At 34.6% G+C, this 13876-nt stretch overlaps 2 protein-coding genes across 2 annotated transcripts in view; one reads left to right on the plus strand and one right to left on the minus strand.

Moving 5' to 3' along the window:
* The window catches only part of LOC104747840, an 8307-nt gene extending 3222 nt beyond the window's left edge, over window positions 1-5085 (minus strand). Inside the window, exons 1-15 of the mRNA XM_010469544.1 lie at window positions 4867-5085; window positions 3478-4580; window positions 3144-3344; window positions 2830-2913; window positions 2562-2621; window positions 2412-2456; window positions 2121-2317; window positions 1526-2020; window positions 1297-1372; window positions 1019-1198; window positions 831-920; window positions 606-668; window positions 459-533; window positions 327-377; window positions 52-129 (exon numbers count right to left, since the gene is read on the minus strand). Coding sequence (XP_010467846.1) covers window positions 52-129; window positions 327-377; window positions 459-533; window positions 606-668; window positions 831-920; window positions 1019-1198; window positions 1297-1372; window positions 1526-2020; window positions 2121-2317; window positions 2412-2456; window positions 2562-2621; window positions 2830-2913; window positions 3144-3344; window positions 3478-4512 — 2730 coding nt within the window. The 5' untranslated portion in view covers window positions 4513-4580; window positions 4867-5085. The remainder of the gene's footprint in view (window positions 1-51; window positions 130-326; window positions 378-458; window positions 534-605; window positions 669-830; window positions 921-1018; window positions 1199-1296; window positions 1373-1525; window positions 2021-2120; window positions 2318-2411; window positions 2457-2561; window positions 2622-2829; window positions 2914-3143; window positions 3345-3477; window positions 4581-4866) is intronic.
* On the plus strand, window positions 6860-9945 carry LOC104770537 (peroxisome biogenesis protein 12). Its single transcript, XM_019236461.1, is given in 8 exon segments — window positions 6860-7404; window positions 7504-7761; window positions 7881-7967; window positions 8232-8295; window positions 8298-8317; window positions 8406-8543; window positions 8628-8716; window positions 9252-9945. Coding segments are annotated over 6 exon segments (456 nt in total). The 5' UTR covers window positions 6860-7404; window positions 7504-7686; the 3' UTR covers window positions 8700-8716; window positions 9252-9945.

Below are 13876 nucleotides of genomic sequence, written 5' to 3' on the forward strand. Positions count from 1 at the left end.
TTCGGGTACTGAACAGAAAAGAAAGAAATGAAAGAACTTTGGCCACCAAACCTGATTATTGAGGATGTTAACTAGAATAAGATTAGACGTCTTGACCTTCCAATCAATAGGTTTACTGTGTATACCGACCTGCCAAGTGGTGCAAACGCAGACCATGTGAGCAACAAGAAACATACATAGTTCATGATTGAAGAAACATGGACTAGATTCGGGGTTTTTTATGGTGTTTATTATATAGACTGATGACCATTCAACTCCTCAGAATAAGGAATCATCTAGCTTTTAACGACATCGCACAGGTTACTTTATATGGAGTATAAACTTACAAGGAAGGGAACTGGTGCCTCGAGGAAATCAAACATCCTTCCAGGCAGAACCTGAAGACAAACATAGAGAAGTTACGACAAGAAAGCTACAATTTGATTGGTCAATTGTTTTTCTAGTGATGTCATGCTTACCGGAAGCAATAAACTCTGCCACTGAAATGGCCGAATCATTGGGACAAGAGACAGTACTATTGCTGACAAAACACCCTGCAATAGTTGTCAGTCAGTTTAAGTGACCATTTCCATTCGAATACCGATCAGAGCATAGATTTAACTAACCAGATTCGGGCAGATTACAACAACTTGCTTCTCTAATAATACTCCAGCAAGCAGTGACATAATCTGGAAGGAAGAATATACTTTTTAACTACAGATAAATATTACCAGCACAAAAAAAAGAGAGATGGACACCAACGCAAAACAGTAGGATTTTAGCGATAGGTTGTTCTAAAAGAGACAGTGAAGAACCAAAAGAAAAGATTGGATTCTAAGAAGAGGCCATACAGTTTCAAGAGAGAGAACACGACAAACTGTTGCTGTTGTCCACATTGAGAGACCCATAGCCTCCTCAGCAGCTGTCAACCTTGCATTTATCTTTGGCAAAAGAAGAAGAAGAAGAAGAAAAGTGGTTGAGATGAGACTATAAACTAGAGACAAGACTACACAAGGATATTTTCCGAAATCAAATATACCTCGGAAGCATCAGAAGAGCAAATATATTCTTCTGACAAACCTAGAGATGAAACTGGAGGACGGGTATACGCGATGGACTGTAAATGTTCCAGTGGATGGAAAACTACTTCACTTCCACGGGAAGGAATAGCCAGTGAATGGTAGCCGCAAACTAACTGTAACGCATCATTGTTGTGTTCCTATCAAGAGGTGAGATACCATATAACAGTATATGAGAACCGTGAAGAAGAGATGATAGAGCAACTAAATATGGTGAAGCTACTAGTGGTCTCCTTACCTTAGCCCATTCCAGTATCAACTCATCACCGAAATCATTTTCAAATATGTCGTCTGACAACACACTTCTAGCTGAACTGCCATATATAAAAAATGTAAATCTGAAATTATACTTGAAATGTAAATGAACTGCAATAAACTGAATCATAACGTTATAAAAAAAAGCAACCACATTACTTGACAAGATTTCCGTAGATAAGGAGTGGTTAGATCAATTTGTGTTAACTTACCTGTACACAGACTCACAGCTTTCATGACGCTCTATTGGTTGGGTCCTAGGATCAACACATGTAACCTCTGGAGAAGTGTGGCCATTCTCATAGCTTTGGGACGTTCTTTCAGGGGTACTCACCAAGTGGTTCTCAAATACTTCAGAAGAATTATCATCGTAACAATGGAAAACTTTTCTGCCATCTCTTTCTATTTCCTTGATCTGGCTTACATCTGAAGCATCACTGGTGACAACACTATCTGGAGATTGAGGTTCTGCAAAGTTCGAAAGCTCACTATCAGATATCAATCCAGCAGCAGCGGCCGTGAGTGCCATGACTCCCTCAACAGGTATTGCAGAAGCCATCCAATCATCAGGGTTGCTACGAGGCGAAGAGACACGGCCATCGATTTGATCATTCGTCCTCGACATTGGTGGACGATAGCATGCAGCAGCAAGAGACATCTCACTGACAAATTCGGTTATCCGTTTTAGCCGCTCCTGTGCTATCATACTGCATCAACATGTGAATGACCTTCAGCATAAGCTTCTCGGTCTTTGGTTGATGCAAGGAAAAGCCAGTAACTACAAAGAGCGAGGGCATCTTAAGTTACCTGTTTAACATCTCAAAGTGTAGTTCAAAAAAAGGAACTCTGGTGAGCAAGCAATAGCATCGAGGTGCAGAAACCAAAAAACGACTGCCTCCTCCAGATGAATGCAAGGGTGATGCAGTGCTTAATACACCAGGGGGTCTCTGAACAATCTCAGAGACATGTAAGCAAACACCATACAATGTCGCATCATCTGCTACCTGACAGAGAATTTGATTGTCTCATGTTACATACATGACTGGTGGATGTCCGACACTAAATAATTTAGAGAGGCACAAAGAAAATATAGATTACCTTGAACGAAAATATGAACGATGAATCATCTGTGCCTAAATGTTCCTGCAGTGAACTCAAAAAGCATGATATGTAAACCTATATTCCAACTAACATAGATGAACTACAGAAGCTCATATACAGATATTTTATTGAGAACAATTTTCAGACCTTTCCATACACGAGCTCATTTAGATCACTGAGAGATGGGGTCCTCTCCAAAAGCCGTGCCTGTTAAGAAAAATCACGTTTTAACAGTCTTAGTTGCTGCTGCATACATCACAGAATAACCCAATGATACCAACTAACATGATGAATATTATAACCAGTAGTACGAATCAGTTCTATGTAAATTCTCTAATTAACTGACATGGCTCATAACTAATAATACACGGAAGAACATTACAATATATAAAGACGCACACCATACATATCATACCTTGACACCACCAGGGAAACAGAAAGTTGCTAGATCCTTTGGACGCATTACCACCTTCTTCCCAGGAGGGTATTTAAAAAGAATCTGTGCATTGAATGAAAGTTGATAAAGAGAAGAAAGAAACCAACTAAATCTGCCATGAAGCAGAACAGACGCATATAACTATAAGAAAGAATGTACTAAGAAGAAATGAAAGAGTGGCAAATATAGTATACAACGAGACAAAAAAAAAAAACAGAATACATGTCTCATGTTACATCTCTAAGCATGCCAAAACTATGTGAAGTCAAAGAAAAAACCAAGGTAACACAAACCTGAGGCTCCAATATTGGAAACTGAGGCCCACGGTGACGGAGTATCCTGTAGTCTGCCACTTCATACCTTGACATCTCCATCTCCCATTTCTTTCTTCTACGGAAAGCCTCTTCCACGGGCTTCAAATTCGCTTCCGGATGAAGCCCCACGATGATAAAATGTTCAAATAGTGACGTTGGCTCCTTTACTTTTCCTTGATCCTAGAGTATTTAACAAATGGAAAATATTGGTTAGCTAATATTCTATGCAAAGACCAGAATCGTTAGACGATTAAGGAAGTAGCCAAAAATGTGTTTAAAAGGTTTGACATGACAGCCAAGAGAGAATGAATACCAGAGCTTTAGAAGAGTGAAGTTGGTACCACTGTCTTTTTTGGTTAGCTAAGACCTCAGGATTGAAAGTGGGACGGTTATCCTCACGTAGATTGCTGACCCCACGCCAAGCCTTTTGCATCTGTGTTTTCAATCTCTGGAAACTGTTGGTGCGCCTGTGTCCAGGAGTCCCAATCTCACTTTGGCTGCGCCTATGTCCTTGTGTAGGTGACTGCGGTAAGACAGGTCCATTGAAGTATACGTTTTGATATTGCTCTCCAGCTGCTTTAACAGCATCCTCAGTACATGGGGAAGAGGAGTCCTGCTCTCCTGTAACTTCTCTCATTTCCATCTTCCTAATACTTGTGTCATTAAGTGGTACCTCGCATCTTGGACTCTGCGGTTCATCATCGTTTTCCCTCAGCACCAAACTCGAGTTATCATCACTGTTGTTGCTTTCCAACAATATGTTCTCATCCTTATTATCACATCTATTACCTATTCCTGCAGCTTCTTCGGTTTCACCCACCTTGAGATGAAGGAGTTCATCTGCTTTAGCTTGACCATTTGCCACTTCTGCATCCACTTCTTTAATCTCTCTACTAGGAGTAGCATTGTCATCCCTCTCAGGTGAACCTGAACCAGAATCTTCTTCATCTTGTTCTCTATTTACCTTTTCCGAAGACTCATACTGCTTAAAAGACTCATGTCCGTTGTCATCATTCTGAACGCTCTCAGATGAGCAACACTCAGCATTTTCTCCATCTATTTCACTCGTTACAGGACTGCCCTCAACATCTATTTCCTCCATAACCTGTCTTTCACTCCTCGGGGTACCCACCACGTCTACTTCATCATCTTTCAAAAACAAACCTTCCTTAACCATGTCCAACGTGTTGTGGTCATCCCTGCTAGTCAATGTTCTCCAACCATCATCACCATCCCTAAAATCTTCTTCCACCACATCCGTGTTCTTCGGGTATCCTACTACTCTATTTCTTCTATCTCCCCGATGAACAGCCAACACGTCTCCCTGCAGCATATCCGCCTGCTTCATACAGCAATTGTCTCCCTCCCTCCCTCACACAACATGACCAAATTCAATCACTACCCCCATAATTTCTCCTATAACATCAAAGTATCAAACAAACTAATCAGACAAGTTTTTAAAACTTACAAATCAAAAAAAAGAAAAAGAAAGATGAATCGCAATTTCTCCTGTGAGAGAACCTATTGGAACTTGAACAATCTTACGATCTCAATAAACCAATCCTAATATATAACGAAACCCTAATTTTCCAGAAGAGTTGAAAAGTATCAACTTCAAAAAAACGAATTCAAGGTTCCAGCTATATGTGACAATTAATAATAAATAAATAAATAAAAACTTCGAATCCTCAAAATTAAATACCTACAAATCCTCCAGCAAAATCAAAGCTCCTCCTGGGGAATAATTAATTGAGGATTCAAACAAAGAAAAATCCAAAAAAGAAAAAGAAAAGAGAACTTGTAACGGAAGCTTGGATTATGGAGGGAACGAAATGAATGCGAAGATTAGATTAGAGAGAGAGAATAGAAAGAGATTACAAAAACCAAACAAAAAACAACAAAAGTGGAAATTGTAATCTTTCTTTCTTTTTTTTTCAATTTTTTTTTTTTGGTTGAGGAGGGACGAAAAAGACAGATAAAAAAAGTTTGTACTAAAAATAGAACTTTTTACGAAAAAGGGGAGGAGGAGAGGTTATACTTGAGACCAGGAGAAGAAGAAGAGACACAGCTCATCTTCTTTTCTTTCATTTGTCTTCTTCTTCTTTTTTAACCCTCCGTCCTCCCTCACGTTTTTTTGTTTCCTTTAACTCTACTAAACGTGGCCTTCATGTTTTATATGAACACCCCCAAATTTGTTGATTTATTTGACTTGTTTTTATCTAATTTAAACCTCATTACCACTACGGAAAAAGCAATTATCCAATCCAATCCTGCATTCCTATGCCGACATCTGAATCATTTTTTTTCTTCTTTTGCCAAAATGTAGAACATAATGAAAATCTATAATTTTCTTTTAATATAAGAAATTCTAGCTACTAACACAAACTCAATAATTACATTTCTAGATAGGTTGATCACAATTCACAACTAATACCTAAAACTAAAATGATTTTGATCTAATATTCTTTTTTGCTTATGACCAAATCTACTCTTTTTTTTTGTTATGACCATATCTACATTTCAGAAAACTAAAAAAGTTTGATCACTTTGCTTTTAGAGCAATTATATTGTGTGTTGTTAATTATATCAGTAGGCGTAAAATCAATTGCTCTTGGTTTAACATTTATAAACATGAATTGGAGAACCAGCATCACTTAAATGTTCTTATGTTAATAGTTTGTAATGATTGTATTTATATTTTTTCAAATAAAATATATACTGTTTATAATGCTATAGCAACTAATTTACTACCAAAAAACTGTTATAATTAAAAGTTTGGTCACCAATTTGTAAAAGAACTAAAAGTTAGAGGTGCTTTATTGTAAAACGTTGAAACATGGAATTGACTTTGAACGTGCGGTAGCGCTTTACCGAACCCAGTTGAAGTTGAATGAATAAGACAGAGAGAGATACATTGGTTTAGTTTAGATGTCTCCCTCACGCGCTACATTCTTCCTTTCAATCTCAGCCGTTGGATTTGACTGTTACGAGAGATTCCTTTTGACCAACATAAAGAAAGACAGAAAGATCATGATGAGTCATGAAGGTTGATTTTTTTTCTTCAATGCAATAAATTTCATTATTTAATTATATCTCATAAATGTAGTAAGAGGGTTTGACTTGTTCAAACATAGCGTTTAGTTAGTAGCAGGATAACCAAAATGAAAAATTCAACAAAATTGTCAATGTTTCCATCTTCATGTAAAACAAAAAAGAAAATATGCAGATTAGAAGGTGCACATAACACGCTAAACGGTGAGTATATAATTCATTATAAGGAGATGCGGAAGCTGAGGCGCCATTTATACAGGCCCGGCTCAAGTTGTTGTTGGACATGATGCAAAAAAAAAAAAAATTGATGTTTTTAAGGTGTTAATTGTAGATTTCATAAATTTAGAATCATTTTTATCAAAAATATTAAACTTTGAGGGCTCAAAGCCTTCTAAATTTTTTTTTTTAAAATAAAACCTGGTGCAAAAGCACCGCTTGCACCGCATCAACGCCGGCACTGCATTTATACTGTGAAGATGGCTTAGGTCGCACATGCTCTTTCCCACCACTTTTGGTCTTGGAATTTGTGTATTTCGTACATAAATACTCTTGATCCTTTTTTGTTTAACTCCGTATTACACTACAAATCATATACTCCCTCCGGTTTTGTTTACTTGACGTTCTAGGAATTTTCGCGTGGATTAAGAAAGTTGGTATATTGACAGAGCATGTGCGACCTAAGCCATCTTCACAGTATAAATTATCAATTTCGTTGGGCTTTTTGTAAGCCCAAATATAACTTTTCTAAATCTAAATGATCAAAGCCTCTTTGAACTTTTTTCCTTAGTCGTCTTCTACGTAGACTATCGGATTTCTGCGCTTTTTTCTCCACCATGAGCTCCTTCAACAATGGACTGCAACAATCTTCAGTCCTTTCTCCTTCTAAAACCCTAATCTGTTAAATTTCAAATCGTTTTTTCTCCTTCTAAAACATAAATCGGCCTCTCTCCTCGGATCCAAACCCTTGACGTCTCCGTCTCGCTGATCTTTTTGCTAGATTCAAGCTTCGAAGCGGTTGTTTTTGATGATTTTTGTGTGTGTGTGTAGTGATTTATAGGTGGGGATAGAATTGAATTGTAAGGTTTTTTTTTTTTGATGATTTTTGTGTGTGTAGTTTTAATTCAAAGCCCTTTTTAATCATCTTCTCCGTCTCCAAAAAGAAATCAGAACCAAGAAACATCTCTCTGAGGTACAATCTTTGTTTTAGAGTAGGAATCTTTCTTAACTTCCTCCTTCCTGATTGAAATTTCGTGTCACCATTATCTTACTATGCTCCACATTGAATTAGGGAGCTTGGCCTTTGTTGGACGATATACTTGAAATTCCACCGTTTGGTTTCCTTGATATATCTTGCTGCAGAAAGTTATATCATCATTAACTGACCTATAAAACCTTCAAAGTGGTAAATTTACATGTGTTATGTCTTAACACACTTTTTGTGTTGCTCTTTTCCTCTTTGATGCCAAGATAGATGGACACATCGTCAAGAATTTCAAAGATGCGGAATCATGAGCGTGAGAGGCTTCGTGGTCCTCCTTGGTTAAAAGTATGATTTCTGTTTTCTTAAACTTCCTGTAACTTAGTGAATGAGATAGGCTGATTCTTACTACTGCTCACACTTTAGTGATCCAAGGTCTGATAGTATTGTTTTGAATATTGAATTAGACAGTGCAAGCGGCACTTCTTAGCTGCTCATATGCAGTGCTTGACTACGCCCAAACCGGTCTGATTGCAGCAGTTTTTATCTTTAAAGTAAGTATCCACAAATATTTTCAGTATATGGTTCTTCTCTTATTATACTGTCTGAAAGCTTCCAGCACATTCTGAAGAAGAATCCTTTGGAAATAGTCCTAAGCATAGATTACATAAGTTGGATTTTGTATGCTACAGCCACAGCGTTAAGCCATAAAGCCAATTGCTATATTTTTGGTGTCTTTGTCTCTCGGTATATTTTTCATCGCATCTATAAAATAGTTGAACCTTTTCATTCATATTCGTGTGTTTTGTTTTTTTTAGATGATGGAATGGTGGTATCAATCAGCTGAAGAGAGATTATCTGCTCCAACAGTGTACCCTCCACCTGGACTCCTCCAGCCCCAACGGTAATCAATCAGTTCGTAGGCATTACTGAAACTAATGTAGACTTCTTTCACTCAATCAACTAAGTGCTTTTTGGTTATTTTCTAACAGATGGCCAAAGAAGGAATCCCTCTACCTCCCAACAGATCCCTCTGCGCGCTGTGCTTGCAAAAACGTGCAAATCCATCAGTTGTCACGGTCTCTGGATTTGTTTTCTGCTACTCATGTGTATTTAAGTATGTTACAAAGGTAAGTTCTCCGAATCATTTCTCTATATTCCCAAAACCCAACCTCGGTATAAGCTTATATCCGTCTTTTGTGGTAATCACACAGTACAAGCGATGTCCGGTGACATTGATACCGGCCAGCGTGGATCAGATTAGGAGGCTGTTTCATGACACTTAGGACCCATCTATTTAATGGTTTTAAGCCAAATTGTGAGAGTCTGAGCCGAAAGAGTTATAAATTGCCAAATATATATATGGATAAGCTTTCATGTAGAGCTCATCAAGTTTGGGATCAAGTGCTTGATAGAAGCTCTTCTCGACACATTGAGTTTTGTCATGTCTGCTTAGTCTTAACATTTGCTGTTTGTTTTGTCTAAACCTAGGAAGATAGAAGTTCTTTCGAACATTGAGTTCTTTTTTGAGTTCTTATTCTATATATAGAAGCATTTTGATACACAATGAGTTTCATTTATGTTTATAGAGTTTCATTTATTCATGTCTGTCTTCCAGTCGGTTCTCATATGATCCATATAATTGTTTCATCTGGTTATTGAGATGAAGTAGAACTAACGTTTCTACAGCGGCCGGTGTTTACAAGAAGCAAATCGGAGCCGGCGAGTATCGGGCGAGAAGAATGTGGTGTTGCTTCCAAATAAAGAAGAGGGTAAAGTTTAGTTCTCTCTCTCACGTGATTGACTTTTTAGTCAATTTCACAAATTAAANTTTAATGGTTTTAAGCCAAATTGTGAGAGTCTGAGCCGGAAGAGTTATAAATTGCCAAATATATTTATGGATAAGCTTTCATGTAGAGCTCATCAAGTTTGGGATCAAGTGCTTGATAGAAGCTCTTCTCGACACATTGAGTTCAGTTTTGCTTTTGTCATGTCTGCGTAGTCTTAACATTTGCTGTTTGTTTTGTCTAAACCTAGGAAGATAGAAGTGCTTTCGGACATTGAGTTCTTTTTTGAGTTCTTATTCTATATATAGAAGCATTTTGATACACAATGAGTTTCATTTATGTTTATAGAGTTTCATGTCTGTCTTCCAGTCGGTTCTCATATGATCCATATAATTGTTTCATCTGGTTATTGAGATGAAGTAGAACTAACGTTTCTACAGCGGCCGGTGTTTACAAGAAGCAAATCGGAGCCGGCGAGTATCGGGCGAGAAGAATGTGGTGTTGCTTCCAAATAAAGAAGAGGGTAAAGTTTAGTTCTCTCTCACGTGATTGACTTTTTAGTCAATTTCACAAATTAAAAATAATGGTCTTTAACCGTCATTGTTAGTTTGTTACTTAAATTGACTGTGTTTAGAAGATATAAAGGCAAAAAAAATTGTAATTGTATAGTAAGATTTGTAATCCAACCACACAAATAAGTTGTATGTATATTTTGGCATTAAAAACAAAAATATTTGACAAACAACCCAAATCTTTACTTTCCTTCTTCATCCTATAAATCAAATTGGGGGAGAAACTATTACCATCAAACAATATAACAATTAAAAATTAAAAAAAACAAACTTAATCAACAAAAAAAAAACATCTCCCAGCCAGGAAATAGGAAACTCACTTAGTATCCACATTACATCATAAATTGCAATCCAAGTTGGTACAACAAAAGAGAAAACTGAAGCTGGAAACAGATGATTAATGGATGAAGAAAGAACAAAAGAAATAGAGAAACAGAGCAAAGCCAATGCGTTCACAGAAAAAAAAAAAAAAAAAAAAANAGGAAGAACAAGTAAATAATTACAGAACTAAACAAAAAAAAAACAAAAAAAACATAATAAGCAAAAATATCAAATACTAAAAAAACAATTAGGCTCATCAAATGGAATGAAATAAATTTTCGATAATTGCCTAACAGATGGCACATTTAAACCAAATGCTAAATCAGACAAAAAACTATCATATATAATTATATAGTAAAAAGAATAATATTAATGTAAATATCACTTTCATGGGAACATTTCATTTCAAATATATTTTTTAACCCCCAATTTATAATTTCAAGCTGGGGTTTCACAATCAGTGCCAACTAAGTTCATGTGATAAGAGTGCAAAAACACTAGATTCAAAAAATAAAATGTTAATTATAATATTTTATAGAATAGTATATATGTAGATTTTTAATTAATGATATATACCTCTAAGTCTACATAAAAATAAAATTAAAACTGATTAGCATGCAACCCCGCCCCCGCGCAATGCGCGGGTTCTCATCCCTAGTTATTACTAATTACTTACTAATAAAATGAGTCCATTGAGGCTCCTCAGCCTATCCACATCAGCTATTTTAAAAAGTTCTATAAAGATGCCACATAAGCAAGCATAAGGAAAGCTAATTCTCAAATCAAATTCCATGTGTATCCCCCATCTTATTACTCAAAAGTCAAAACGTGAAAGCATCGAAGCGTTATGACTTCTCAAAACCCTCCAGCCTTTAGTTACTGTTATGACTTTTCATCACTTCCAACCCTTTTTCCTTTCAATCCGAAATCAATGGTGTCCCTCCGGCCTGACAGTGCAGAGAGAAGAGACAGAGGCCAGAGAGCAACAGTTTGTACATCGCAGATCTGGGAGTCTAAGTCTACGGTTGTCTGTCACCATAGGCAAGATGTTAAACTCAAGATGTTTTCTTAACACCATAGGCATACTTAAACATGGGTATTTCCACTCCTTCTATTAGTAATGGGCCTAACTCACTCCCAAAAGCTACCTCAAAGGAGGAGGTTTGCCTCATACTATATATATTGCCCAAGGACTTAATTTTCTTCCGATGTGGGACTCTGACACCCCCCCCCCCCNCCCCCCCCCCCCTCTCACGCTCAGGATTGGATCTGTAGCATGAAGTTTGTGGGACTGGACATCCACGGGTGGTAGCCCACTTTCGAGAAGTTTGAACCTAGGCTCTGATACTATACTAGGTAATATCCCGCGCATATGCGCGGGTTGTTATATTAGTTATGTTAATTCATTTTAGGTTTTAATAATTATAATATTATGAAAATTTTCTGAGAAATTTAAAAAAAAAAAAAAATTTCGAATGCTATTTCTGAAGAATCAAATCAAAAATTTTCATCCCTTGAAATCCTGTAAATTATTATTCTCAAATTTTTGAACCCATGCAAGAACATAAACAAAACAAAGAAAATATTTAGAATGTGAGATATGGTGGATGATAATGTGAAAATAGTTATTTATAGGATTTCAAGGGATGAAAGTTACATTTCTAAAATTATTAAATAGAAGAGTTAATTATAATTTATAGTGTATTTGAATGAAAATGAATAGAAAAATAGTCAATTCATAATTTATGTAATTTCAGTTACAATTTAGTAGTAAAGTGTGAATTTAAAGTATAGATTAATGTACATTATTATATATTTATTTAATTAATAAATAAATATAATTCTTTTAGAAATTAAATGCTAAATGAACCAATAAGGAGAGAGTGAGACCTTGTGTAAGTTTGTATGATATGTATATCTTTCATTGTTTATATTAATATGTGAGTTAAATGTCAAGATTAAATGTTTTTTTTTTTAATTTGAGATTTAATATAAAAAATATTTAAATTTGTTTTGACTTAAGGAAAAGGAATACTAAGGGGCTCAAAATTTTAACTTACACATGATTTGGTTGTTTTGTTGATATAAACTCAACAATCACACATAATTTTCAAATTAAAAATTTTACTTTTGAAGTGACAAACTAAATTAGTTTTCTTATAAAATTTTATGAACTTCAATCCAAATATTATCTTAAAAAGTCTTTAATTGTGTCTGGACTTTGATTTATATGAAATGATAATGTTTCATAGAGAAAAAATTATTAAATTATATATCATATATTACATGTATATCTTATTAAAATAAACTGAAATTTTTATTAAGTTAAGATATCATTGGTTAAATCAAAGAAAAATAATGATATTCTAGAATTTATAAAATTATGTGAGATTTGAAATATGAGGACATGAGGGTTATAGTGAGATATGTGTCTTCCTTTTAATAGATAATACAGAAATCGATGTATCAAAGGTAACTGTTTGAGAGTTACAAAAGTGCAATTAAGTGCATACTTATACGTTTTAACATGTTCTATTATATTAAATTAAATTCATTGAGAACACTACTATGATATTATTATGGGAGTTACAAACAAACTTTTATACTTTTCCAACTCCTAAAATTAAAACCCAATTAATTTAAAAGTGAGTCTTGGTGGGTCCATAATTTGAATCAAAAGTATAATATGTTATACATTGATCATTTAAAAGGAATAGGAATTTAAATCCAACATATGTGAATTTAAATTTAACTATAGAAATTTAAAAAATAACTATGAATAGATTAGAAAGGCAAGAAATATAAAATAAATATTTTATTTTTATATAAATAAAATAAAAATTGAAAACAATGTTAAATATGTATAATACTTTCTAAATTTAAATATAGAATCAAACTCTTAAAACACATATGAGATATAACAACATTTGATATTGGTGGGAGAGGAGGAGAGAATGATTACCTATAAGATGATAATCCAAATAGATAATGGAGATGAATCTTTAAAAATAAGAACAATATAGAATACATATCATGTAGTCTCTAAAATTAAAATTTAGCATTAAAATTACAATGATATTTTTTTTGTTTTTTTTGTAATCCATACAACAAAAATAGGAAATTGAAAACAAAAAAAAATGGAAAATGATTTGAGGTATTATGGAAGAGAATGAGAGAAGTGGAAGAGAATGAGAGAATGTGAAAATGAGAAAGTAAAAGAATGCCAATATGAAAGAATGAGAGAATGCTTATTTATATGATAAGAATTGATGGAAGTTACATTTTGAATTATGGAGCTACAATAATAATTTATTGTGTTTGAATAAAATTGAATGGTTGAATATGATTAATGCATAATTTATTTTATTTTCAGTTATAATTTTATTTTAATGTGTGAGTTAAATGTATTGTGTTAATTATGTCTTAAATATTGTTTAAAGCAATTAAATAATTAGAAATCAAATTAAAACAAATAAAAAAATTAGAAAATATCAAATGAAAATCAACTAATAAGGAGAGACTAAAACCTTACTTTTATATATACTAGAATTTGCACCCGCGCACGCGCGGGATTTTAATTTAAAATATTTCTTATCAACAGAAATTATTGAGCTCAAATATAATAAGGGTGAGTTACTAGAATATTGCATAAAAGCTTCCTTATTACAAAAGTAACATACAATTGTTTGTAATTACTAGACTAACACATTGTACCTATACTACCCCTGAAACTAGTGTTGGGAAAAAACGTAATTACGGCTAATGCCATTAGAAAAAAAAAAA

This window comes from Camelina sativa, chromosome 15 (assembly GCF_000633955.1).
Source record: "Camelina sativa cultivar DH55 chromosome 15, Cs, whole genome shotgun sequence".
NCBI classification, from domain to species: Eukaryota; Viridiplantae; Streptophyta; class Magnoliopsida; order Brassicales; family Brassicaceae; genus Camelina; species Camelina sativa.